At 25.9% G+C, this 27,613-nt stretch overlaps 2 protein-coding genes across 5 annotated transcripts; both read right to left on the bottom strand.

Moving 5' to 3' along the window:
• Positions 1–1,391: 1,391 nt before the first annotated feature.
• LOC132918892 (egalitarian protein homolog) lies at positions 1,392–12,910 on the bottom strand. Its single transcript, XM_060980237.1, has 7 exons — positions 11,307–12,910; positions 6,143–6,223; positions 4,717–4,961; positions 3,710–3,907; positions 3,552–3,641; positions 3,399–3,493; positions 1,392–3,323 (listed from the first exon to the last, which is right to left on the bottom strand). Exons 1-7 carry the CDS (start codon positions 12,528–12,530, stop codon positions 3,067–3,069), a joined length of 2,190 nt encoding a protein of 729 aa, XP_060836220.1. The 5' UTR covers positions 12,531–12,910; the 3' UTR covers positions 1,392–3,066.
• Positions 12,911–16,005: 3,095 nt separating this feature from the next.
• LOC132918893 (ninjurin-A-like) lies at positions 16,006–27,398 on the bottom strand. 4 transcript variants are annotated; one of them, XM_060980238.1, is made up of 4 exons: positions 27,098–27,398; positions 18,284–18,698; positions 16,817–17,014; positions 16,006–16,752 (listed from the first exon to the last, which is right to left on the bottom strand). In XM_060980238.1, the coding sequence occupies exons 2-4, from the start codon at positions 18,611–18,613 to the stop codon at positions 16,534–16,536; spliced, it is 747 nt and encodes a 248-aa protein (XP_060836221.1). In that variant the 5' UTR covers positions 18,614–18,698; positions 27,098–27,398; the 3' UTR covers positions 16,006–16,533. The 4 variants fall into 4 exon arrangements, with proteins under 4 accessions (XP_060836221.1, XP_060836223.1, XP_060836224.1 ...); XM_060980240.1 differs by lacking the exon at positions 27,098–27,398 and adding an exon at positions 21,383–21,502; XM_060980241.1 differs by lacking the exon at positions 27,098–27,398 and adding an exon at positions 19,443–19,603.
• Positions 27,399–27,613: the final 215 nt, after the last annotated feature.

Here is a 27,613-nt window from a genome sequence, read left to right as displayed (position 1 = left end):
ATTATTATACATTTTAGAACCTCCTCTAAGAGTTTCCATAATGAATTCGTATGAATTGAACGGCTTCTCAGTCTTCAGGGGAAAAATATATTCTCATTTCTCGGTAGATATTTATCAAACAAAAACGCATTGTCCACTATACCTGCCTTAAGGTAGTACCTCCTACCAAGTATACCGTATTACAGGTACGGGGTATTTGGTCAACATATTCAACCAATGAAAACTCTAGACGACGGAGTAAAAATAATTGACTATTTTAAAAAGAGAATAAATGGGTTAATTCAACGTGAAGGATTGTGATCCCGAAACCCAACTTTTTAAAATTATCGGTTTTCAAATGTACCTAGTGAGATTTAGAATTTGTAGTGTTAGTGCGTCATATCATCAAATTATTTTTACCTAATTAAATTGTATTGACCTAATCTACATTTAACGAAAAGAAAATGCGCAGTGATTGTAACCATCGAAACCAAAATTGCTCAGAGTTGGAGATATTGGATAGGTACGCGTGGACAGTGGCGTGTCAAAGTAAGCTTTTTTAAAGCAATTGCTTATATTTTTATTGTTTAAGTAATTATCAGTTTATTTATTTATTTGTATAAAATAATTTTTGTTGCAACTGTTGGTTTTTTTATCCGATGGATATTTTGACCTATATTCATATACATATAGGTAAATATTTCTGACTAGGTACCTACCGTTGTAATTTATTACGACCTATCCGCAATGGCAAATTACTTTTTTTTTAGTGTTGTTTTAAAATTTTATTTAGCAAATAAGTAGATAATAATATGCTTTTTGTATACTTTATTGTTTCGGGAAACAGCTACATTAGTCTCGTACCTTTCATATTATGACATACTCCGTGAGCTACACTATTATGTACCTAGTATAGTAGTACCGACCTATTGAACACCCATCATTATGGCGTAATAATAATATATTTTTTACACCGTTACTGTGTTAAAAATATGTGTTTTGATCTGATCCTTCTAGTCATATCGATAGACAAAACCACCTGACGATCGTAATAATCAAAAAACGAGGAACGGCTTTTGAGTTGTAGGCAGGGCTGTATATATGTATTACCAAACTTAGGCTGATTAAGGTATTATTTCTAAGAGTGACAAATCCAAAGTTGAGGAACACAAATACACAATACCAGCAACTTTTTTTTATGCACCTATTGGCTATCACCGGTGGTATAAAACTTTATTCCGGGATTGTTTTTAGAGGTTATGTTTTTCAAATAATATAATTTTTAGCTGTGAAATTAAGAAAACTACAAAAAAATATGTGGTTAAGTATTGTCAATGTAGCAATATTACATAACATAGGCAAGTAATACTATTGGGATTAAAAAAATTTTTTTAAGAAAAAAAAACACTCAATTTATTTTGTTTTTTTGTCAAATATACATTTTATTTTTATAACTCTTGTTAGTAAATCAATAACACGATTATTTTCAATTAAAACTTGTAAGAGTATACATTTAAATACAACCAATTTTCTTTATGTTACATTTTAATATTTTTCTAACGATAATAAAATAGTAATACTTAGTAACATTATCAACACTGACACATAAATATTATAATATTAAGAATATTGTTAACAATTTATAATAACACCACTCAAGGAAGACAAATAGAATTATACCAGGCGAATGTAGGACATCTTCTCACTTAATTTTAAAATTGTTCATATACATAATAATTATAGAATAATAATCAGAAGCGTGCGCAGGCCTCTTTTTCAGGGTATGCAAAAGGCCACTGTCGCCCCTATAATTATTTTTCTTGTGCAAAAAAGGATTATTTTCAAGAGTTGATTTTTGCCCTTTAAAGAACTTCAGAGTATGCAGCTGCATACCCTGCATACCCCCTGAGCACGCCTATGATAATAATAGAATATATAACTGCCAAGTGAAAATAAATGTATATCGTTATTAATTTAAGAAAAAAAAATATAGAAATAAATGCATAGTTAAACAAATAGGTATGGAATTAAAATACAGGACAAATTGTATGTACTTATATCCAAATATCTATCACTTGTATACCTATACCCTACAGACTACTAGTCTGGTCTCAGTGTAGAATTGTACATTGTTTTGTATCACTCATATAGTGTTCATATATATATATATATATATATATATATCTCACAGTCAACCTCGATCATACAATCAGTAATTATCATAAAGATTTATAAGATAGACAATAGTTAGTCAACAAATTTATATAATTATGAATAACTGTGTTTAAGATATAGAATAAAAGAAAATGTCCATCTACCATATCACACGCCAGGCACATTTACAGAGGGAATTCGTTGTTAGAACCCTCGTATCCACAATGTTATACAAAATCATTTTTTACTTATAAAATATAATTTTTAATTTGTAATTTAACATCAGTTATGATTAATGAATTCCCCCTTTTCAGAAAAATAAGTATGACTTACATGCTTGGGTTACTCAAGTTAAATAAGTGTACAGTACAACATCTACGTTTAAATCCCTAACAGGAATACACATACCTTCTACTCCATGATGGTAGTTCATTAGTTGAAATTGTTATTATTTATACATGGACTTCACAATGCAATACTATCGTTTAGGTTAATACTGTTTGAGCAAACAAATTTAACTATAATTAATTTATCTAAAATCTACATAGGCACGTCGTGATGCTAGCGCAAATTTAATAAAAATATAATATTTTTCAGTCTAATTTGTCTAACCGTCTTGCGGTTTTTTTTTTTATTGCTGTCAAATTTTGAATATTATATATAACCTATGCTATATTGTTAATCAAAATATAACAGGTATAATAATATTATGGACGGATATTGTACAGACTCAACCCTGTTAATTAGTTTCTTTATAGATATTATATACACGGATCCAGATTTTCCAATACCACTTTTTACTTTAATCAAAAGCAATATGAAACCTGATCGTAAACTAAATATTTAGGCTCAAAAGCCATGGCCAGGTATAAGATTTAAAAAATCTTAATAATAAACCCAAATTATTACACTCTCATTTCCAACAATAATAGATTATAGTGGTTCAGTTTGTGTGGACATATCAATGGTGTCGGTAGCAAATAAATGGCATGTGCATTTGCAACTCATAGGTGAAGTATCTAAACTATCTGTTTGATCTGGTTCTGCATCCATGGCCATAGTCAACAACGATTCTAAACGCTCGATTTTTTCCAAACGATCCATAAGTTTATCTGATAATACATCATCCATCATTTGCATAGATTCAGTAAGACTTGGCGGTTGTTCGGATACAATAGATTGAAATTCTCCTAATTAAAATATTGATGGCAATTAATAAATAACAGAACATAACAAAAATTAAAAAAAGATGTATTAATATTTACCAGATGCAGAATTATCTGACGATGTTGATTTGCCACTAATATTACTGTCTAAACTGAGAAACTCGTTGGAATCGCAATCCTCTCCGTTGTATTTTCTATAAAACATTACATAATATATCATTATTGATAAATAAAATTATTTTCGCTTCTTACATATTTTTTCCTTCCATTTTTTCCAACTTTTTTGCAACCTTCATAGATCCTTTTAACTTTTCTTTGTCTTCATCAGTTAATTCCAAATGTCTACAGTCATAGTTTATATTTAAAGAATATTTTAAGTAAACATATTTAATTTATATTAATAAAAATACCTTAATAATCTCAATTCTCTATTACTAAGAACAACATTCTTCCCATTATCAGAAGACAATTTTTCTTTAAGAACTTGCAATTCATTATCAATTTTACGCTGGTGCTTACGCTTTTGAACATTATCTGGGACAATGTACAAAAATGCTTGTTCTTCACATAACTCTTCAAGTAATTTAGTATTGGACGGATGAATTTGACTATAAGATAATAATAATAATAAAAATAAACATTATTTTAGTGAACTAGTCATTTTGAAAAATAAAACATATAAATCATAATATGAAGCTTATTCTATGACTAGTACAAAATAGATTTATAACATTGAATAATAAAGAATAAAATAAATTATAAAGAAATTGTGTATAACATTAGGTAGTTATACAACTAATAGGGACAGGAATCTGAATACAATTGAAACATAAAGTATTACCCAGGTGTCAAAATCAACTAATGAATTTAAAAAAATGAAACTAAGGATTTGACAGATTCTTTAGAATTATTGGAATATTAACTTAATAATCATCAAGCTAGTTATAGAATACTAGAAGTTTACAAACAATTATTTAATTAGATTTATTTATTGAGTTTATATTAAAATAAATAAGTGAATTGCTTTTTTATATTTTTTCTTAAAAAACCTTTTTATAATATTATTAATAAATAACAATTTTAAAATAGTGATAGATCATAATTCCATTACTTGAACATGAATATTTCTATAATAATAATAGTAATAATTATAATAGTTTTGATATTTATATATTATTACAAGGCATACAATTAATAGTTTATAGGTCTACTATGCATATTATATATTACAATATAAGAAACTATAATGATAATGTGCCGGGTCAATTTGTCAGTGTATGAAACCATATAATATCATAAACTCTTTGTATAATGAACCCTACAAATACTATTATCGAAGTACATAGGTATTCATTATTCAAGGGATTATTAAAATAACTTGTTTAAAAGTAACATAGACTATATATTTAATACTTACGCAGATATAGTTTTATATAACTTAGGCATGAGAGTTAGCACATCACTAGCAGCGTAGGCAAGCATATCCTTAGATAAAGGCCTTCGTAGCCAATACCTTTGATCTTTTTTATTTAGAGTTCTTAACTGATCCTTAGATGAGTTTATTGGCAAACCATACTTTTCGCATATGGCATTTAGACTAAAATTTTTTGCCTTATACACTGGTTGTCCAGTTTCTTGAAATTGAATAATAGCAATCGCCGCCTAAAATTTAAAAACATATAATATAACTTGTATATTTTAATTTATTTATATTGTTGAAAAAAAAACTGTATAAATTGGTTATATGTTCAATAATAGATAAATTAATATCACAATTAATATAATAGTGCAACAAAATTTTTTTCAGATTTATTATAAATATTGTGTCATAGTACACTAAATATTAAACAGTGTAACAGGTAGACTTGACCAAAAAAAAAAAAAAATATGCCACTTAAACATATGACAAAAATTGTTAATTTGATGAGTAAATAATTTAAGAAATTTACTCATGTCAGAAAATTCTTAAAAATCATATTTTTAAAAAAGTTATTACGTCCCAAATTAATTTGATCAAAAAATATTAATATTTTTAAAAAAAATCTAAAAAATAAACTACTTGACTTAGATAAATATTTTTACATTCAAAATTGTTCTTATAATCAGATTTACAAAATGGCTATTTTAAATTTATCCAAAAAATTTTTAATCAAATTTAAATTTTTTATTTTCAGTACTAAAAAGTAAACATAAAAAAAATTAAAATATTAATTAGAACAAAAGTTATTCCAAAAGTCAGTTCTATCTGTTACACCCAGTATACTTAAAAATTATAGTTAAATAAAAATGAATACATTTTCATTATAAATACATTTAAATCAAACTTGCTTAAACGAAAGAAATAAATATGAAAATTCCCATGATATTTGCTCCCGATCACAAATAATAATCACTAATCAGTAATCACATAACATCGTATAAGTATTACTAATTATACTCAAATGAGTTTCGGAAATTCTACTATACGAATTAAATTTTATTTAGAAGGTTCAAACGACAATTTAACAAAATATTTTAATTTCATACCGATCATAACCATACCATTATTTGCACAAATCAGATTTAGTCACGAATATTCGTGAACGTAATACAATTTAAGCAGATCAATTTATTATACCACACGAAACAAAAAACTGTTACAGGTTACACACAAAACACAATAAATGAAACTAGGTATTTCATTTATTCTGTGCCGGTTGTTTTGTGCCATAAAAATATTGTGATAGACTAGAAGTGATTAGTTGACATAGGTAAACGATAGTTTATATGTTACAAAAACACACAACTCTACTTTAAACTTAAATAATATTTTTTTCAATAATAGCATTCCCAGGTAAACTTACTTGAATATCGAATACGTTTTTCATTGCAATGCCAAACTGGTTGTACAGGTTTAAGCTTTCATTTCGACAATCATTGATCACCTGTAAATATAATGTATTTATAGTTTTGCAGAAGATTATGAATTAATTAATACATTTTCAAAGTAATTTCTAATTATCTATAACAGGGGGGTCTCCAAATTACGGCCCGCGAACAAGTTTTAACCGGCCCGCAGCACCCATAAGACGGTAAATAAAATATAGATTATTATATAAAAAATTAAAAATTATATGTTTTAATAAACTTTTGGCCCACTAAGAGCATTTGATATTTTTTGTGGCCCTTGAATAAAAAAGTTTGGAGACCCCTGATAATATACTAATTTTTATCGAATTATAAGTCACATAATACGAGTATAGGTTAAAATACAAATAAATAGGAAACAGGTAGTACTTATGGTTGTTAACCAGTAACACAACTGTCATAACTCTTATTAAAATCAGACTATACTTTAATCTTAAAACCTAGAATAGATGGAGTATTAAAAATGTAAAATGTCCCTCTCTCTTAACTTGAATACAATTTTTTATTGTACAACTTATTTTAAATTTATATTTTATGCAAATTGTAAAATTATTGAGGTTTTATTTAAATATATTATAAAAAAAGTTGCAATTACAAGATTATATATTATTCCATCAATTTAATTTAATCATGTATGCGCAAAGCCAAGCAATTTGAATTTAGTTTTTTTGATTAGTTATAATATTTACATAAAGGTATAAAAAATATTATTTTATTGATTCGTGGTCTTTTAAGATGAGTGAATAGACAGAGTAGCTTTTGAGAGTGACGTACAAATTCGTTTTCGATGCTTATTTGATGTCACGTAGCAAAATTTCCTTTGGTACTAGTAGGTGGACACCACATCACACCAAAGAAAAACAACGTGCTTGCGTGGTTTATGTCACATCTGTGAAGACGTATTTTCAGCAAAGCCACGCGGTATTAATATTTATTTATACAAGATTCAAATAATTTTTAAGTAACTATAATGGCGGAAGGAATTTTTTTATTTTGTTAAAATTTTGATATTGAAGATTTTCGGTTTTAAAAAATACTCAGATTGAGAATGATGTTTCAATATCTTCAATTTCATGTTTATGATTATATACTAGTATTTATAATCAATGGTAGTTGGTAGAAAGAAATATAACAACTAGTGTCGTAAATAATATTGAATACATTTAAATTCCTGTAAGTCAACTCATTTTGAACTAAGAGAGTTTAATCACTAAAATGCATAAAATAATTAGTAGTAAAAAAAGATTATTGCCATTTAAAAAACAATAACAGTATACATACACAAATTTAACGAACAATAACAAATTTAGCCACAAAGCTAATAAACATATATATTATTAAACATAATTCGAGTACAATGGTTCAGTACATAGATATTGTCATATTGAGTATTTTAAATTAATGTTTACACTTTAAGAATTGTAAATTATTTGACTAAAATATTAGGAAAATGTTTATAATTGTATCAACGTTATTCAAGTTCACAAGAATACAATTTTTAATTTAAAAATATGACTGATATAAGTATATAATAACTTGATGGATATTATTAAAAATTTAGTGAAAATTAAAGTTTTTAAATCGTTATAGGTAATAAAGAGCACGAATACGTAAAATAAAATATTTTAAACTTGTTTATTTTTAAATATAAGTATCATTGGTCCCAGATGTAATCTTAAAAGAATCTTACATGAGATTTCGAAGGGAGCATGTATATTTAACCAACATTAGCACACGTATTTATACGATATATTATTATTTATTTATAATTTGTTGGTTTAAAACATAACGCAACAGATAAGTAGGAAAATGCTTAACTATTACACACTTTACTATTTGTATAATCATAAGGTGAACTCGGTATATCGGTTTAATAATATAACTAACATTATTCCGAACATGCTAAAACACAATATTTGCGTTTATAGGTACCTAGTACATATAACTACTAGATTTAATATTTTTTCTATATAATAATCACTACATTCTAAAATAATTGTTTGATTTTCGATGTATCTATGGTCTAAACTCTAAAGCATACTGTTTAAATAATAATGTATTAGTATTCATTTTTGTAATCAAAAGTCAGCACACGTCACATAATAACCCACACACTCAAGCGATATATACATAAGAACTCGAATACCCTAGACGCGTCACACGTCCTACTCGACGTTTAATACCGTTTGTTGTCGAGGTTTTCGTAATCAAGTCGATTGTTTTCATTAACAATAATTATCATTCCCACTGAATAATAACTAATAAGAATGCAGTTTTCGCCTGCCAGTCGTCAATGACCTCGACAAAGTTATCACATACATTTTTACCGATCCCCGCTTTAGAGTGCGAGCACGGATATTTGCCGCGCGACTTAACTGGACAACTTCCGCACATACCTACCACGCGAATTATAATGCTATGATATATGTATACACATTACACACCCATTCGATATAGCAGGACATAATAACAGTTTCATAACATTTCTTCAACCTACTCTAGAACTCTTACACTCAACAGCAGCACGATAGACATAAACATGTACAAGAAACGTATTTCCATTAAAATCACACTTGATAGAAAGTAGGATGATTGAAACTATAATCTAATCATCATAGACATGATGAATTGAGATATAACATATAACCATAGTAAATTTTGTTTATTCCATAGTAAATAAAAACCAAATAGATTAATATTGTTTAAATTTTAACAAAAAGTTTAAAATCCCGTTATAAATAATAGCTAAACCATTTTAAATACTAAGCGAAATTATAAATGCATTAGTTACACGATAAGTTTATTTTATTTGTAATTTCTTGTCTACAAAGCAGTATTTATGCTTTAGTTTTAATTTAAGGTAGCCAATTAGATTTAGTTAGTACTTTGAAAGGGTTAAAAGTAAAAAGTACACAATACTTAAAAAAATAAAATTTTTTTTACTATAAAATTGGGAATATTTACACAATATTTTCAGTTTTTGACAAAATTATTTTGTTGTAATTTAAAAATTAGTTATATAAACTTCAAATTGTATTATTATTACATGATTATATTTTCTACACACAATGACACTTCAAAAAATAAAATTAATTATAAGTAATTTATTGTCACTTGAATTTTTTAAATTTGTTTAGGTTCAGTATATTAAAGCTTGTAAATCAAATACTTACTTTGAAAAACACCTTTAATATCTATTTTAATAGCTGTAGGTATACTCATATTATTTATCAATATTATATAAGCTATATAAGCACACTAATTACATTATACAGCTGTAAATACACACTTAATAGCTTATCTCATTAAATATGTAATTGTTATAGCCTATAGTTAACTATATACTACTAGAGTCGTTTTAATTTATAATATTTACAAAATAAACTAATATTTATTAAATAAATTAATAAAAATAATTATTTATGAATATTGGGCAATTGATATTAATTAATATATTATGTAAATAAAATTTAATAAGTTTTATCTCAAAATAGATGAAAATAAAAATGCAATAATATTATAGTAATAATAATAAACATAATAGTTTTATTTTCAACATAAAAAATCAAAGATTTTGTTAATAGTTCTAACTATAGAGAGATAGAAAATAATTTTCAGAGTTAATTTAATAAATACATTTTATAAAATGTTATTTTCTAAAAACATAAAAAGTATAGAAATATGATCAATGCATTAAAAATTATTAAAGGTATGGAATATTTTTAAATAGATATTAATAATAAACCTAAAACTCCCAGATAAATCTACCTACTCTTGTTATAAAATATAAACTTAAATAAATAAATATAAAATGTATTAACGCTACTAAGGTGATTAGTACTTGCTATATAAAAATATACATTTTTAGTAGCTGAAAAGTAAAGTTTGCTTTAAACCAATGTTATCTAAAGTTATTTAAATTTAATAAGGATTAAAGACTAATTTAGAATGATTTAAATGTTTTACATAACTAAACATGGCCTACATGGATAAATTATAAGTTTAATAAGAAAGTTATAATTAACTTAATACAATTATCATATTTCATATTTTATTATACATAGTAAAATAAAAAAATAAGGGTTAGATTAAAATGTGATTATGTATCAGTAGTAAACTAAATTGCCACATGGCATTTTATTTTATTCAAAATAGATAGATACATAATTTAAAATAATAATTGAATGTAAAAATTATAATACTAGGTATATAAGTACTCCTATTTCACTTAACTTTACCTAACATAGTTTTATCAAAATACTTAAGCACCTTTTAAGTTATTCCTTTAGTAATCAGTTATTCAATTGATAAAAAAGTAATTTCTCAAGAAACTCTATTGTCGCTGTTATCTTTAAGTATTTCTGTCAGTTGCATAAAATACCTAATTTAAGATAAGAAAAAAAAGGAAGTAGCTAAAGAAATAGAAATAAGTAAATATTTTTAACTAATCTAATTATAGTATTATTAGCAATAAATAATTGTTGAGTGAGAAAACTGAGTTAGGACCAAAATTAGGATGTACATACTTCTCTCATCCCCAGTATGAAAGACACTCATCTCAATGACATATTTTTTATCCATCAATTGACTTTAGGTATATAGATATTACATATATTGCAATATTTTGTGATATAAGTTTTGTCAGACCATTGAGAAGGATCAATACAATTTAATTATTATATTTATTGTTTGATATTTAGTTAACTACCCTAACCTACTAATTATTAGTGGTGGCATGGCAAATAAAATAATAGAACATTCCAATAATGTTCAATAAAAAAATTCATAAATATGTTACCGATCTATTATATTCATCATCAAAATAAAATATACCAAATAACAATAACATACTAGGTATAATAATAATCAAAGTAGTATATTATTATTAAGTAAGCCATAAAAATATCAGTTTTTATATTGTCTTTATTAAAGCCTATATTTTTTCTTTAGATATTGATTTTAAACAAAAACCTATAAGAGTCATAAACTAATAATATACATCAAATTTTATTTGATTTTATTAAGTAGGTAATATTTATATATGTTGTACTGTGATAAAAGAGTTGACATTAACTAAAGTAATAGATTTATTTCACTAACCTTAAGTATTTCTTCACTTTCTAGTAGACTTTGTAATCCACCACTTTTAATTAATTGTGGACAAGCAATTAAATCAAATATAAAACATAATCCATCTTCGGTTACCACTTGCATTAAGCTTAATTGACCACTAGCTCCAATACATACACCTTCAAAATCTATACCAATAGCTGATTTTCGTGCCAAAATTCTATCAACAATATTTGAACATTCTTTAGTATTTGTTATTATTGCTTTGATATTGTTCAACATTTTTCCTTTCCATGCATCACTATCATCATAACCATTTGGCGTTTTGCTATTTCGCTCAGTGTTTTCTGCGATTGTTTTCATAACCAAATTATTAATTCTTTGTTTGAGGGATTGATTATTATTTGGTGTTGGTTTAGGTAGAGGCGGCGACATAGGAGGAGTTAATGGTACGACTTCTATAGGAACTCGAGCAATTTTAACTTCTGGTTTAGGATCATTTTTTGCTAATGTTATTAAATTGGACTGTGTGTTAAATTGATCAGGATGCATTTTCAAAAATGTGAACAAATCTGAAGGAGTTTTAAAAATTGGAGACCAAGTATTTTCTGTAAAACGTAAGGAAATACTATGAAACATTTGATCAGTTAACATTGGTCCTTTGCATTCCAAGCATTGTACACAAAATGTTAAAAGACGCTTTGTGATTTCTGGATCAATTTTGACTTCACGTTGATCGCTATCATCATACATTTTACGTTCTAGTCCTGCATACTCTGTAAGTATAATGGTGTCTTCACTTACAGTAAATACATCAGGATATTTTAGCAGAAAATCTCTAAATTCTTTGATATGAAGACCAGATATTAATCGGATTTCTGGTGGCGCTTGAGAACGGTGCCCAAGTAGGCATCGAATTGGTACTTCAGTTCCAACTCCATATTTCAACAATTTATCCTTAAAATAATGGACAGCTTTGTGGTTATAATTGGTATCGGATTGCACTGGTGCAACTATCTGAGACGCGGCAACTAAGTCCCCATCCAATGTGAATAAAGACGGATGTTGTGACAGGAATTTCTTCAAGCCTGATTGTGATCCACCAGCGATCTGTCGCATCTCTTTAGTGAATCCTTTCGAACCAAATTGGCAACTTAGATCGTGCAAGGATCGTGGAGTGCCCTTGTCTACCAATTTTTCAAAAAAGAACAACAGTGTTTGGTTTCTTACCGATTCGTATTCTGAACTGTCCATTATGTTATATCCAATCCCAGTGGAATTATAATTATTGTTTTGCTATGTAGCTGCTGGTAGATGTTATGGTGTCAATATATTTTATTATTTCCATCGGTTGGTAAGTAGGCAGTTGCATTCTTGTTAAGATTGTTGTGTAGGTCGTCGGGACGGCCCGAACAGCTCTGACTCGCTGAGCTGATTCATTTTCGGTTGCTTAAAGAGAAGAGAAAAAATAAAAACAAAAAACTTAAAAAAATAACGTTTACCTAAACTACACAGTACACATCGGTCACACCGGCCGACGGTACGAATACCAAAATACTACGGGTATTGGCTAGCGGGAACGGCGGCGCTAGTGCACTGGCACGTCTGGCACAAAAAAATGTTAAAACACCGTCGCCGAGTGTCGACCGCCGTCGACGACGATTATCGCGTGTCGCGACGTCTGTGGCGGTGAAAAGTGGGGGGTCGACCTTGAACATCAGCTATCGACGTTGGCAACTCTATGCCAGGCAAGATAATACGCGGCGACTTCAACTCGTACACAGCACTACTACTAAACTACATTTACTAATTCGACTTTTAGTAAGTTGATGATCGAAAGATTTTCGTTGAAGATATGTTTGGTTAATTTTTGTTGGTTCACGAGTTCAAAATCGACCCTTCGTTGCGATGCCGATTGAATTTAATTATTCAAGCCCCCAATACAATTTATAGTAGTATATAATTATGTCATAGTTCTATCGCATTTGATGGTAAGTACGAGTTGAATTCATTTTTTTTATTCTTTGGTCTTGCACGCACTGTACTTACGTTATCAATCGCGTGCACAGGGCAAGAGTCGCAGGCCAAAATATCTTTGTTAATTTGTCTAATTTTTTTTCAACAATAAGTTTACAATTCACAAACCAATTCTCAAATACTCCGTTTCAAATTTGAACCGTTTATATTTGATTATATAATTATGTTCCACGCTCCATTGTTCCATATTCACTTGATGTCCATATTATTGCTTAATGCGTACCTGTCTACAACTTGCAAGAGGTATTTTGATATTGTACCTACTACCTACTGTCCTACTTTGTACAGTGATAGTAATTAATAGATTAATAGATAAATACTAAATACATTCGACCATTTTCATAAATTGTAATATTTAGAGCAGGTATTAAGTTTTCAGGTATTAGTTTTTGGGTTGATACAAGTGATACAACTAACTTAATTTACCCATAGGCTATAACTGTATTATATTCAATATGAAAGGCATATAATGGTAAAAACGTAAAAGTGAAGGATAATAATGTGACGTATTACCTATCGAACACTTGACGTGTCACTGACACTGAAAACGAAGTGGAAATTCTTTTAAAATAATTTTTACATTTGGTACATTCTGTGGACACGCATAATATAATAATAATAATATTTAGTGTTGATATAGGTTATAAGTTCGTAACAATAAAATTATACTATAATAAATGTATTTAAATTAGTAGAACAATTTTTCATGTAAGAGGTAAAAATATAGAGAGTGAATATAACTATATGAGTTTTTTTAACTCGTCATTTCCCCTTCCCTACGAAACGCATATAGGGGAGCTTAACCCTCTTATCTTTATTTTTACTCTGTAGACAGTGCTTGAAATGTAAAATTTACCGAATCAGAAAACATAATGTTTCTATTATATTTAATTATATATTTTGTAAATTTTTTAAAAATTTGCTTGACAATTTTTTTTACATATTTACTAATTATAGTGCTATTTTTGGTGTTTTTAAATGCATATTAAAGTGCTAAAAATATATTTTTGGTGCTATAACTTCCAAGCCCTGATAATAACAATATAGATACAGGGTTATAATACATTTAAGAACAATGAATACTATAATAGGTTACACCCGGATATTCATTTTTCAGTTCAATTTACCTAGCAAAATCTGATTTTGTGTTATTCTCAATTTTATTTTATATTTTAAATTTTCTTGATTATATATTTTTAATGAGAAGATCTTGGTATTTTTTATCTTGACCCCTTTCCCTCATTACCCAAAGCACCAACTATATACTGCTTAGCGATAGAACACGAAGACTGCGCAATGCGCATCCTTACACGACACCTTGCTATCGAAACATTCGAAACCAGTTTCACTATGCTACAGTATCGCGTAGAGATGTACTTACAGAAGAACAGATTTTTGTCAGGTTACAGCATGTTATCTTGCTGAACAAAGTATATAGATCCAATTTACTACCAGGTATCCACGTTTAATGATAAAGATTAAAGCCAGATAGTAAAAAGTTGTCAAATGTAATTTAGAAGAACTAAAATAAATACATATTGTATATAGGGACAATAAATGATAATACTCATTAGTCATTAGTCATTACTCAAATACTATAAATACTTTAATATAATCTTAGCAGTTGCTTACAGAATATTATTAATATTACCCATTTAATATCTTACTTTACAAGAAACATTTAGTAACATACATTACTATTAGGTATACGACATACGTATACGGTAAAAACTAGATAGTTAAATATACAATTTTAATTTTGAATACATCAAATACATGTTTATTATATTTTTAATAAATATAACGTAACTTAAAAAGTACCTATACAAGTAATAAAATCTAAGTAAATGATGGTTATTAAATATTTATTATGCAAACAAATTATTTGCATTATTTCATATAGTTAACAATTTAAAAATATTTATATATGTATTGTATATATGTATATATATATATATTTATTGGCTATAATTTATAAAGGTTACAATTCAAAAATTAATTTAAATATTAATAAGTGTAATTAACTATAGGACACTAATAATTTTTTTTATTAAACATATCTAAGTAGATAATATATATTTTTATTATTATAATCTTTTATTTATAGTATTAATAAGAAATTATAAAATATTATTTACCTACCCAAATTATAAACTAATAACTAATGCATAATAGGTTATTCATAATTATGTAATGTATTATAATTTCATGAATATATTTTAAGGGATTTTTAAATTATCTTTTATTTATTTTAAACTAATGATTTATTATATGATTAGAATTATTAATATATTAATGATCTGTGAGTAATGCCTTTTTATTTAATAGAGCACCTATATGCAATTCTAAATTACTTAAATATAGACATGTCTTTGTTTTATATTCCTATGTTCATTATATTAACAGTGAATACCTACTCATTAATTCGAAGTATTTAATTTATTAATTTTTAGAAAAAAGGTACATCCAATTCTATAACATTTTATACTGTCAATATACTATCTTACCCATATTTATGGGTAAAGCCGTATTTGTAAGGGGATCCAGACCCATTCCAAAAATATTGATTGTTATTAAATCACAATTAAAAAATCTTATTTACATTCATAGTTAGAAAAAATATTAAAAAATATATAACTATTAAGTAATGACTATACGTCTATAGTCTATACCTATGTCAAAATGACAACAATTTTTGACGAATCCTTCTCCCATTTTTTATGTATGACCTTGCTTATGGATGCATTGCCCCAATGTTGATCGATAAACTTTCTGCTATAACTTTTTATTTATTAATTTCATAATTTGAAGCAGAATATTTTTATAAAAATATTGAACTAATAAAGTAGGTAAGTACATAAATATAATTTTACTATTTTAGTCATATAAAACGATAATATTTATTAGATTTATACATTTTTTATTTAAATAAATTGTTTAGTTGAGCGAAATAATGGATTACTGTATTTTTTTTTTTTTTTTTAGTATCCCTTATCCAATTATTTATTTATTTATTTTTATTGGGGTTGTTAAGGCTTCAACAACTCAGGTAATTAGTCTGCCAATTATTTTTATTAGTCTAAACTTTAGTCTTTAAAAGTCATAAATTCGTATGCATATGGATATTTTATTATATAAGTATAATATAGTTTATTTATCAATAAAATTTAAAATACTATTAATTTTAATATTTTACGAAGATAGACACTATGGCCTTGATCTATAATAATAAATTTGGGTTCTCAGTCACAGAAGTTGACAACACTACTGCAGGTGAAATTACTGCTGGTCCTCCAAATGATGTTATGAAAATATTGACGACCGTTATAAGGAATATACCAACTATGACGTAGTTACCCAATTTAAATGCCATTTTTCGTTGGTCACAATTAGTCACATTATACCGAGCACTTAGTAAAAGCGCTACGCCAACTAAAATCTAGTATGACCAAATTAAATTATTAGAAAATCTAAAATTAATAATTTGTATAATTAGTAATTACCTGTAAAAATATGCTAGTCAACAAAAGCACGATACAAATGACGTAAAGGGCGCTACCATCACTGTTTTCTAATACGTATCTTAATTGATTTGCATTTGCAGAAAACAGTGCAACATCCATCATGCCATGAGATAATAACTTTTTATTTCTGTATATGTTAAACGCTTTTGGAGTATCGTCATCTATATTTCCGATCACCTGGAATTACATTTTTTAAAATTATAATATCATTAGTTTATGATTTAATATAATTTGTTTTTAATATTCCTATTAAGTTATGTAATTTATTTTTCTATTAGTAATTCAGTAGATTGAATTATTTTTTTCCGAAAACATTGTTCTTGAAAATATCATTGTTAATGTTAAATTTAATATTATACGTAAAAGTTTTATGTCCACACTAATAATGTTTTTAAAGTATAACAGAATCATAATTATTTTTAAAAATAAATTGTACATATGTATTTTAAATATTTTTACATATTGTATTTAATTTGTAAGTATTTTTATTCAATGTATAGTGTTTTAACATTTATAAGAATAAAAAAATTTAAAATGTCTGTAAATAGCTCAAAATAATTTAAAATATTACAATATTTAAAAATTATATATTGTGTATATAAATAAACATTTAATTATTTGGTGAAAGTATCTACGATTATTCGTTTTTAAAATAAACTAAAAACAAAATAAATGTTATCAAAAACAGGAATTGCGTAAAAATTTGCATTTTCCTTAATTTTTTTTTCTTTTCCGATGATTTTTATTCATTGGAAATTTTTACTTTTATTTAAATAAATGTATGTGTAGTATTGTTATATGCATATAGCATATAATACAATTTGTATATCTTTAATGTAAAAACTAGATCCAAGTTTTTATTCAAAACAACCCTTAAAGTTAAAAACTAAAGCATTTTTCGATTAGGTATACTTATCATGTACACATATACAAAAGATAAAAAATAAAAAAACATAATTGTAAAATAAGTATAATGTTCATCGCTTCCCTCAAAACTTAAATAACGTTCGTAAAGTCCCCCCCCCCACTTACGGCCAGACACTTCAAACCTCTTCAGAAAATTTTCTATATATTTGTTAGAATTTACTATGTAATTTTTAGAATTTGCATGCCTTTACTGTTTCCGGAAAAACATTTTCTTACTTTGAGGGTCAAACTTCACGGGCGTCTTAAATCTATGGACCAATAAAAATATCGAACAAAAAATAATTAAAATTCTTCAATCCCGTAATATTACTGGCTAGGCTATTATCCTTGTATAACTCCTTCTTATGAATAACCGAAACACTTCTTAAAGATACCTCCTCGCTCATTATAAATGCATAATAACTGAGTTACAATACTAACAGTTTAGAAATTGATTAAAAAATTATGAAAAGCCACATATCTGTACTACATGTAGTACAACATATAAAAACATAACGTGTATTAATTTCACTTTCATACCTCATTAGCTATAACAGATTGGTCCGGCAATAAACTGTCATCATCTGCCGGGAATCCTTTGTCATTTTGATTATTCACTAATGCCATTTTAGAATCATTTGTATTACTGTGACCATTCGAAAAATTTATTGTTGAATTACGATTTGCAGTTACTATTTCGTTCATCTCTATTTCTTGGGTTTTAATGTTGGTCGATCCGTTAGGTGTTTGTGCTGCAGCGTGTTTTAATTTTGGCTCAACGGTTTCGCAGTTATTATTGGTGTGTACTTGATCTTGATCCTTCAATATTTGTCGTTCGGTACTACAGTGAGACGGAGGACATGCATGCATTGTTTTAGATTAACTACTGATTGATTCTAGTTTCAACTGCTGTCCATCTGCAGTCGACGGTAATTTCCGATTTCAGTCTGTATTTCTAAAAAAAAAATCTTATATATTAGTAGGGGATTCCTGTATTCAGTTGTTTTATTCAAGCATTATCATCATTTATCAGCCTTGAGAACACGTGTACTTAATTTATATTTATAAGGAGCTATAACTTAGTGAGCAATACGCTACGTTATTACTTATTAATTATTACAAATGATACATTCCATTAATATATTTTCTTAGTATTTCTTTAATATAAAATAATTACATAATTTAATAAACAATAAATTATTTTTTTAAATTCCAGGTGTGCGTTATTATTATTTTCTTAACAACATATTTTATGAAATAATAAATTATTTTGTATTAAAAATTATTAATTCGTATATATTTAATATATTTTTGAGATTTTTAACTTGTACTCTGAAATAAATATATATATTTATTTATTTTATAAACGTTTGTATAGGTACTTCAGAAAATAAAATATTTTTTGTTTTAAACAAAATTTAACAGTAGATATTATAATACTAAGTGTCAATTGGAGTATTAAATAAATATAAATAAAAACAAATAACAATATTATACGATTTAAGATTTTCGTGAAATCCCTTTCGATTTTGAATTAAATTATATGGAATGATGGCATGATCATATTATATTAGTAACGGATGTTTTATAGTTTTGTAAGTAAATATAATGCTTTATCTGTCTGTATTATATGTAATATAGGCACTAATATTAGTCTATTTTCTATATTATAACGTAAAATAATAATTGTAGTTAATACCTTCAGGATTCAAATAAAATCATAAAACTGCAGGCAAGTGGTTGGTATACAATGAGGCACGGGAGAGATGCCCCCAAATTTTCCCCAAAAATGTAATTATATATTATTATATTTACTTTAAATAATAATATAAATTGTATAATTGAGTTTTTACTGTTGTTTTATATATATATATATACATATAATATAATTTACATAATTTTTTTTCTTGATTATTTTTTAAGCACGGAATCGATAGTCATCAATGTGTTTAGAGTTTAAAATGACTCTACATTTTAAAGTTATTATTTAATAGTGATCATTACAATAATATCTATGATAACACTTACATTTCATAATTATTTATAAATAGCTTATAACATATCATAAAAATAATGCAATACACTTATAGGTTATAGAAAGATATATTAAAATTAAATAAACACAATATAAATGGTATATATTTTATTGTAAAAAAATTATATTTTCTAATCGCTAAATTACATCAATGTTTTGATTTCATATTATTTATTTAATTTTTTATAAATTATAACAATTAGATAGGTATAATTATTATTATGAACAATCAAATCCAACAAATAACAGTATAACACTGTCAATAATTAGTGCATTATAAATTATAATAATCAATTCAATAAAAGATAAAACAAATAGTATTTGAATTTTCAATTACATTGTTTAGCTTAGATGCTTAGGATATTGCATAAGTTATTAGAAATATTAATTACCTCTTAAAAAAAATTAGTCTTAAAAAGTTTAACCTTTATTTAAATTTTAAATATATATTCTTATGGAAGAATGAATTTGAAATTAACATGTTAAATACAAATAATAGTTACATACTTTTGAATTTATTAGTGAACAGTTAATAATTGAAATAAGTCATTCGTTAATTAAATAAAAATTATTTTTAATTTGTTAAATTCCAGTTTTATTATCAAAATTCTAATAAAGTATTAATTTTGAAAATTATTGTCACTATATAGTAAAATTTTATTTTTTGCATTGTGTATTTGTGTTATATATTTAAGTTATTATATATTTGTAAATATTCTACATGATCAATAATTAATAATACTTATATTACCGACTAATACTTGATTTTGTATTAATGATTAAAATTCATAAATTTTACTTGACTAGTGTTAAAATAAGATTTAAAAGTATAATTTATTATATTTATACAATATAAGAAAAATTGTAGAAAAATGTAATTAAATTAATTATTATTCATGTAATTATATTAGCAGTCTTAACTATATATACATATATGTACAAAAAAAGTATATTATAGGTCAAATTTATATAAATGCAAATTGTATCCTTATTAAAAATATTTCCCGAATGTTAATTTAATCATTGATACTTAAATATATGTCAACAGTACATTTTCATCAAGAATACAGATACTGAGATATGTAAAGATTACAGATGAACACTGTCGTAGTTTAATAAGTATCTGCCACGTAGAAGTTGACCATCAATAAGTAAATATTATATTATATTATAATGAGTTAATACGTTTTTAAATAAACACATTTTTTTTTAATTTGAAATGTTTTCAATATTCAAATTGATATCATTAAGTTTCATTTGGTACTTATTAGTAGTAATATAAATAGTTAATAATAAAAAATAATTAGTTATAATTAATTATGCATAAGATGGTATAAAATGTTATAGGTATATATATTATATAGGTACATTGGTGAAAATAGGCGGAGGAGGTGGCTTGTGGGGACTCAGTCCTCCTAATTTGAAAGTTAATACTCAATACTAATCAATAAGCATAATATATCATTTTTAGATTTGAGGAAATAATAATAATAAAAAAATAATGTAATAAAAATAGATAAAATAATGTGAGTTATTTGAGTCTATTTATGTATAAAGTAGTATGATTATGCTGGTTTTCCAAATGCAGATATTAAAATATTAACCACTGTTATGAGGAATATTCCAACAATAACGTAGTTTCCGAACTTGAATGCCATTTTTCGGTCATTGCAATTAGTTACATTGTACTGAATACTCAAGAGCATAGTCATTCCAACCAAAATCTAATAAAAAGAAATTCATCAATAAAGACAGCAAGTATATAGATATATTCAAAAATACTCTAAATTTAATTTACTTGCAAGATTATGCTCATCGATAAAAGTACTACACAAATGTATGAAATGTATTGGCCATCAAACGTCTCTAAGACATGCCTCAGCTGATTTGCATTTGCGGAAAACAACGCTATGTCCATCATACTTTGAGTTAAAAGTTTCTTTTTTCTATATAAATCAAAAGCTTTCAAAGTGTCATCATCAGAATCTGCAAGTATCTGAAAAAAAATATAAATTATTTATATTTTATAACGTGAATTAAATATTGTTAATACTATATTTACATTTTCAAAAATTCCATTTTTATTTTTTATAATAGGTTGAAGTTCGTTGTCTTCAGTAGGTTGAACAATTTGTGTCGAATTATTACCAAGTTCTACATCAGAAGGATCAGATAAACCATTAATATTATTTTGTATCTTAGTAAAATTTGAAGAATCGGTTTGTTCCGAAGCGGTTTTTTCTTGCCTTTTCTTGTTTTCAAGCATCCGACGTTGTTCTAAAATAGAATTATCCATGTCCTATAAATTTTTTTCTGAAACAAACAAAATACAAAGATAGTTAATGTATTAACTAATACATAAGTAATTAAAAGCTCCGCTTTTGAAAAGAGAACCAATGTACGAAATTTATTATATTTTGTTACTAATAAATTTTCTTTAATTTTTAATTTGGTGCCAAATAAATATTATTTTTATTATTCTGTATTAAGATGTAACTATTTATGCGATAGTCTATTAATTTTATTGAAATACAAAAGTATTAACATTAAAATAATATTGAAAATCAAATAGGTTTGTAAAAAGATCAAATAGATAGATAAATAGATTATATTTCTATAATAAAGTACTTTAAGAGAATATATATGCAATAATCAATCATTATTGATTTCTATCAGTTTTATAAAATTGTGGTCTAAACGAAAATTATATCATTATGATGCACAGCTGTCTGCCTATTTTTACGCCTACTAGTTACTACATATCAAACCATTCCAATGGTTTGTGCATATAACATAGGTCATTTTCTTCAATACAATTAAAAACGAACTTGAAAACAGTAGTCATCTTCTAAATCTGAATTTAGCTTAGAAAAAAGTAAAATACATTTTTTTTTTCAAAAATGTTGATTTGTAAAATCAAAATACACATTGTACTATATTATTACTATATTATTTTTATTTTATTGCTATTTTGAATTACCGTTACATCATATGTATTTTTACAATGATGCATTAATGCGATTTGTGTGTATTTACAGTTATTTATATATATACCTTTATTAGAAGTCTTTACAGGTTTTAAGTTAAACTACGTAATCAATAATTTAGTGAATAAGAATGTATAATTACTACATGTATGGTCAGTGGTGCCGATCATGTATGGCAAGTGGGGTAAATACCCCAGAACTTTTTAATCGGTCGTGAGTAATTTTTTTTTATATAGTTGTAATTTGTAAATACTAAATAGTAAATACAAAAAAGTAGACAACACATAAGCAAAATGCATACCTTTCTCCCTTAATCAGATTTGGGTGGGGAAGTTAGGTGGTAATTCAAACAGGGTTTACCTCAGTGGTTTAAAAAAGGATCGGCGCCACTGTGTATGATATTTAATTAATTATTAACAAAACATGCAATATTTTGCTATAGACATAAATACATAATATACTATGCAGTTTTTGTCTTAATTTTAAAATTGTAATACTATTTATATTGATAAAATATAGATACATATATTTATGATAATCGTTTGTTATGTTTTCAATACCCATAATTTATTATTGACATTTCTTTAAACATTAATAACCAAAAATAATGTATAAAATTATCTTTTTTATGACTTTAGTAATTAATAATTCGTGTGCGCCAGTAATGAAAAAATAATGTTATGGTTTGGAAATATATAATAGTATAATATTATATTTATTTGTATACCTATACTGTTTTATAGTTCACTAAGCCCTTGATTATTATCCCCGTAGTTAGCATTTTTTATGCATACAAATAAAAGCTTAATCTATGATAAATTATCAATATAGTAAAAAATTAAACCAAAAATAAATATAAGAGTACAATTATTATACTTACCTATTAAATATTAGAAAGTAGATCAAAATATAATAAAAATAAACAGTATTCACTACACTATTTTTGAAATATATTCACAACTACATTAACATTAAATATTATACATTTGAATAATCAAAAAAAAAAAAAAAAAATTACCAATTCAATTTTTCAATATATAAGGATTTAATAAAATATAACATTTAATAGGTATTGCCTTATTTATGTTAACAAACAAATATTCTGAAGAATCATGATTTATAAGTTATTAGAGTTTATTAAGATTTATTATAGACGCGTAATGTTTAAATAAGTATAAACAATTAATATAATTATAAATTATAATGCATATTATAATATATTGAATTGATTTATGGGACTGGGTTACTATTGATAAGAATAAGTTAAATGCAATTAACCTTAAAATATATTATTCTCAGTAAGAAAATAAGTCCAAAGTTTAGCCCTATCATATCTTTCGTAGCACTCGTAACTAATCAACGCCATTCTCCTTCATCTTTCAATTATTATGGCGTATTACACTTAAACATAAAATAAAACCTATTTTGCTTTAAGTATCTTTTTGTTTTACCTAAGTTTAAAATCAAAACTTTTACTACTAAATTAAATAAGTTTGTATTTAGTTTTATAAATTATAAAAATAATTAAGTTACGTAAAATTAATCACAGGTCTTTGCGTCCGTTCAATTGACACAGTTTAATATCGCATTTCTCCTCTTATCTTCTTCAAAACGAGTGCCAACAATTTTAATTGCTCATTGAACATTGCCAAAAATCAACAAAATAGTCCTTTCTCCAATGATTCCCAAATCGTCAAACCATAACAGACATTTTTCACTCATTAGCTTCTCTGATAATGAACCTGGTGCAACAATCTCATAATTTTTCAATCTATAACACTTATTTTATGCAGAGATTAAAGTTGATGTTCCATAAATAATAATATCTTCATTCTTAAATGCACGAAATGTGTGGTTATCTGACTATTTACGCACATTGTAATTATAGCGCCAACTGTATATTATGTAAAATTGTTAGCGCCTTAAATTTGAGTTATTCACTTCATCAGTATATTTTTTTAATTTAAGTCAATGTAATAAATTACTTGTACCTAAATTAATTACAGAATGCACATTTTCAAATAAGGCAATATTAAAATAACCTTAAAGTCTAAAGTAAAAGTACCTAAAAAATAAAAGGAATAACTCATTTATGAAAAAGTGTAAATATCATTTGTGAAAGAAATTAGTATTCAATTAACTATTTCATTATGTTGTTTCATTTTTAATATTTTGAAACTTTGAGGGACGATGCTACTAAACATATTAAATAATTTTTTTCATTTTTATTTTTAAAATATATGATGTACAATCTGTAGTGTAGGAAATAATAACTAATAATAAGAATATATGTTAATTAACTAAGACAGTGCAAATGCCTGTTTGACAAAGCCAAAAAGTTGTAACACTTCTTATTTTATTTCGTTTAAAATAATATTTTTAAAAAAATATACACCTATTCATATTAAAATCAATGCTTTTGATTTTATGAACTACAATATTAAATATGTAGTACAAATTATACAAATTAGGAAATGCAAGTAGGAATAAAGAATATACTAATAACTAGGTAGTAAAATATTTTATGTATTGGAAAAACCGGCCCAGTGAGTAAGATGTATAACTTCTGCCTACAGGTTAAAACGATTATTTACGTATATCTATTATTTATCAGCGAGGTTTGAAAAATAATTATTTTAGCACTTTATTAGTCATACATTTAAATATTTAATAAATTTTGGAATTAAACTTAATAAAAAATACAATAGTAGAATAATATAGGTATTGAAATCAGGTAATATTTAAAAAATATATATTTTTTAATAAATTACATTAGGTATAGATTTTAATTTATTAAATATACATGGTATAGAGGTTTATAGTTTATATAGTACAGACGTACAGTTATCCGTGATCGAACAATGTACCTACTTGTAAAAATGTAGTATTAATGAAAACAAATTATTTTTTTGTTAAGAATGAAAAAGTAAAGTAAATTAACAACTGTACGTAAAAAACATGGGTAGTTGAATATATAAAATTGTTATAAATTATAATTGTTTGTAAAATCAATAATTCTAAAAATAAAATATTTTTTCGTGAAGCAGCGTCTGTTTGAATTAATTGAAAAATAATGAAGATAATGTTAATTGTATAATAAATAAACAACTTAAAGTAATATTATAATGATAAATAAAATCATATAATTACACACAAATTGTGATTTTGTATTAATTGTATATTATCATACACAGATAGATAGTTTTCTGGTTTTCATTTGCTTTTTCTTTATAATGTAATGATAGTAGAAATTATAAAACTAATTCAGTGTAGCAACTTTTAATATTATACTTACTTAACATTTTGTAACTGTGATCGTATTTTAAAATGTAGTACCTCGAGCTATACAAATTAATATACGAAGATAATAATACAGAATAGAAAATATTATTACAAAATACTGCACGAGCGGTTACATTTTAAATATTTAAAATAATCTATCCAAATATATCCCATAAAAAATTCTTCAAAAATATTATCCTCCTCCCATTACAAGCTCATAAACATATATAAAATAAAAATCAATTTTTAAGCTGTTTATGTACATAATAATCTAGTTTACACTTATTAAACCGGATCGATGGACGTAAATTCGTTTAAAATGTCACATCGACGATATAAAACACAAAGTTAAATTGAGCGAGTGGGTGGGGGAGTAAGGGTGATATGAGATGGCAAAACCATCACGAGACACGAATGATAGCAGTAGGTAAGTATAGTTAACTCACTTGTTGCTATATATCTACTATATTATATATATATATATATAAAGCGTGCCCGGGATATTTGATGGGATTTTAAACGGTTATTTAATTAAAAAATATATATTATATCTTTCTAATATGACGTTTTATAAATTCAAACGTATTAGTTGTCAAGCGACTGTTTTAAAATTGTTAAATTACTAGTCTATGTATAGTCGCTATATAAAAGCTACAGATTTAATGTAAAAATATAAAAACAATCGATAATTGAAAACGAATAATAAACTCATATCATATTTAAAGTGACATATACATTTACTATTAGGTACTCCAATATTAAAAACCACAAAACTGTGTTTTAAAATATATTAAACATAAATTCAGTTTGTTACGAGTGCACACTCTGGCAGAGGCATCAGAGAAAAATATCGCGTGTGTAGCGTCCTCTTAAAAGTTTCGTATTGGAGGATAGGTATTTATTATAATGATAGACTTGTGCGCAATTTCATAGCAGTACACATAAAATAATTAGAACATTATGTTATAATAACCATCACGGGAAATTGTCATATTATTACTGTGTGGCGTGAACAAATACAACGAAACAAAATTTACCGAGAAACTTTACCTGATTTACGATCGCTTTTCGTGTTTATCGTCCAGGTAAGCGATGCCAAACTTTCGGGGACAAATGTGTGCGTTATTGCGGCTAACGTGGCAAAAACCCAAAATAATAATAAAAAAAAGTAACAACAAATAAACAAATGAACAAAAAAAAAGTTTATAAAAAAAATATTTTTAAGTCGCCTATGATTACGAACTGCACGGACGCCGTACGAACGGGTTCGTCAAACTAAATAAAACCACTGCCGCGATATCATATTATTATTATTTCGTCTGAATTCGCGGAGGTGGACGTCCGATTTCGTGTTGGTTGGAGTATGAGTCGTTTGCTAAACTAGTCAGTTCTCAGTAGTTGGAGGGGACTACTACTAGCAGACTAACGGATGATTATGATATGATCAACATAATACGGCGGACCGAGAAAATATTTGGCTTAATACATTGTTCAATGTACCTACAATAATATTACAGCGTAGTAACTGAAAAATGTATTATATTATTTTAATTAACGTAATAACGA

This window comes from Rhopalosiphum padi, chromosome 2, assembly GCF_020882245.1.
Source record: "Rhopalosiphum padi isolate XX-2018 chromosome 2, ASM2088224v1, whole genome shotgun sequence".
In the NCBI taxonomy this organism is placed as follows: Eukaryota; Metazoa; Arthropoda; class Insecta; order Hemiptera; family Aphididae; genus Rhopalosiphum; species Rhopalosiphum padi.
Note: the sequence above shows the minus strand (reverse complement) of the source record. Positions and strands in the feature narration are given on the sequence as shown.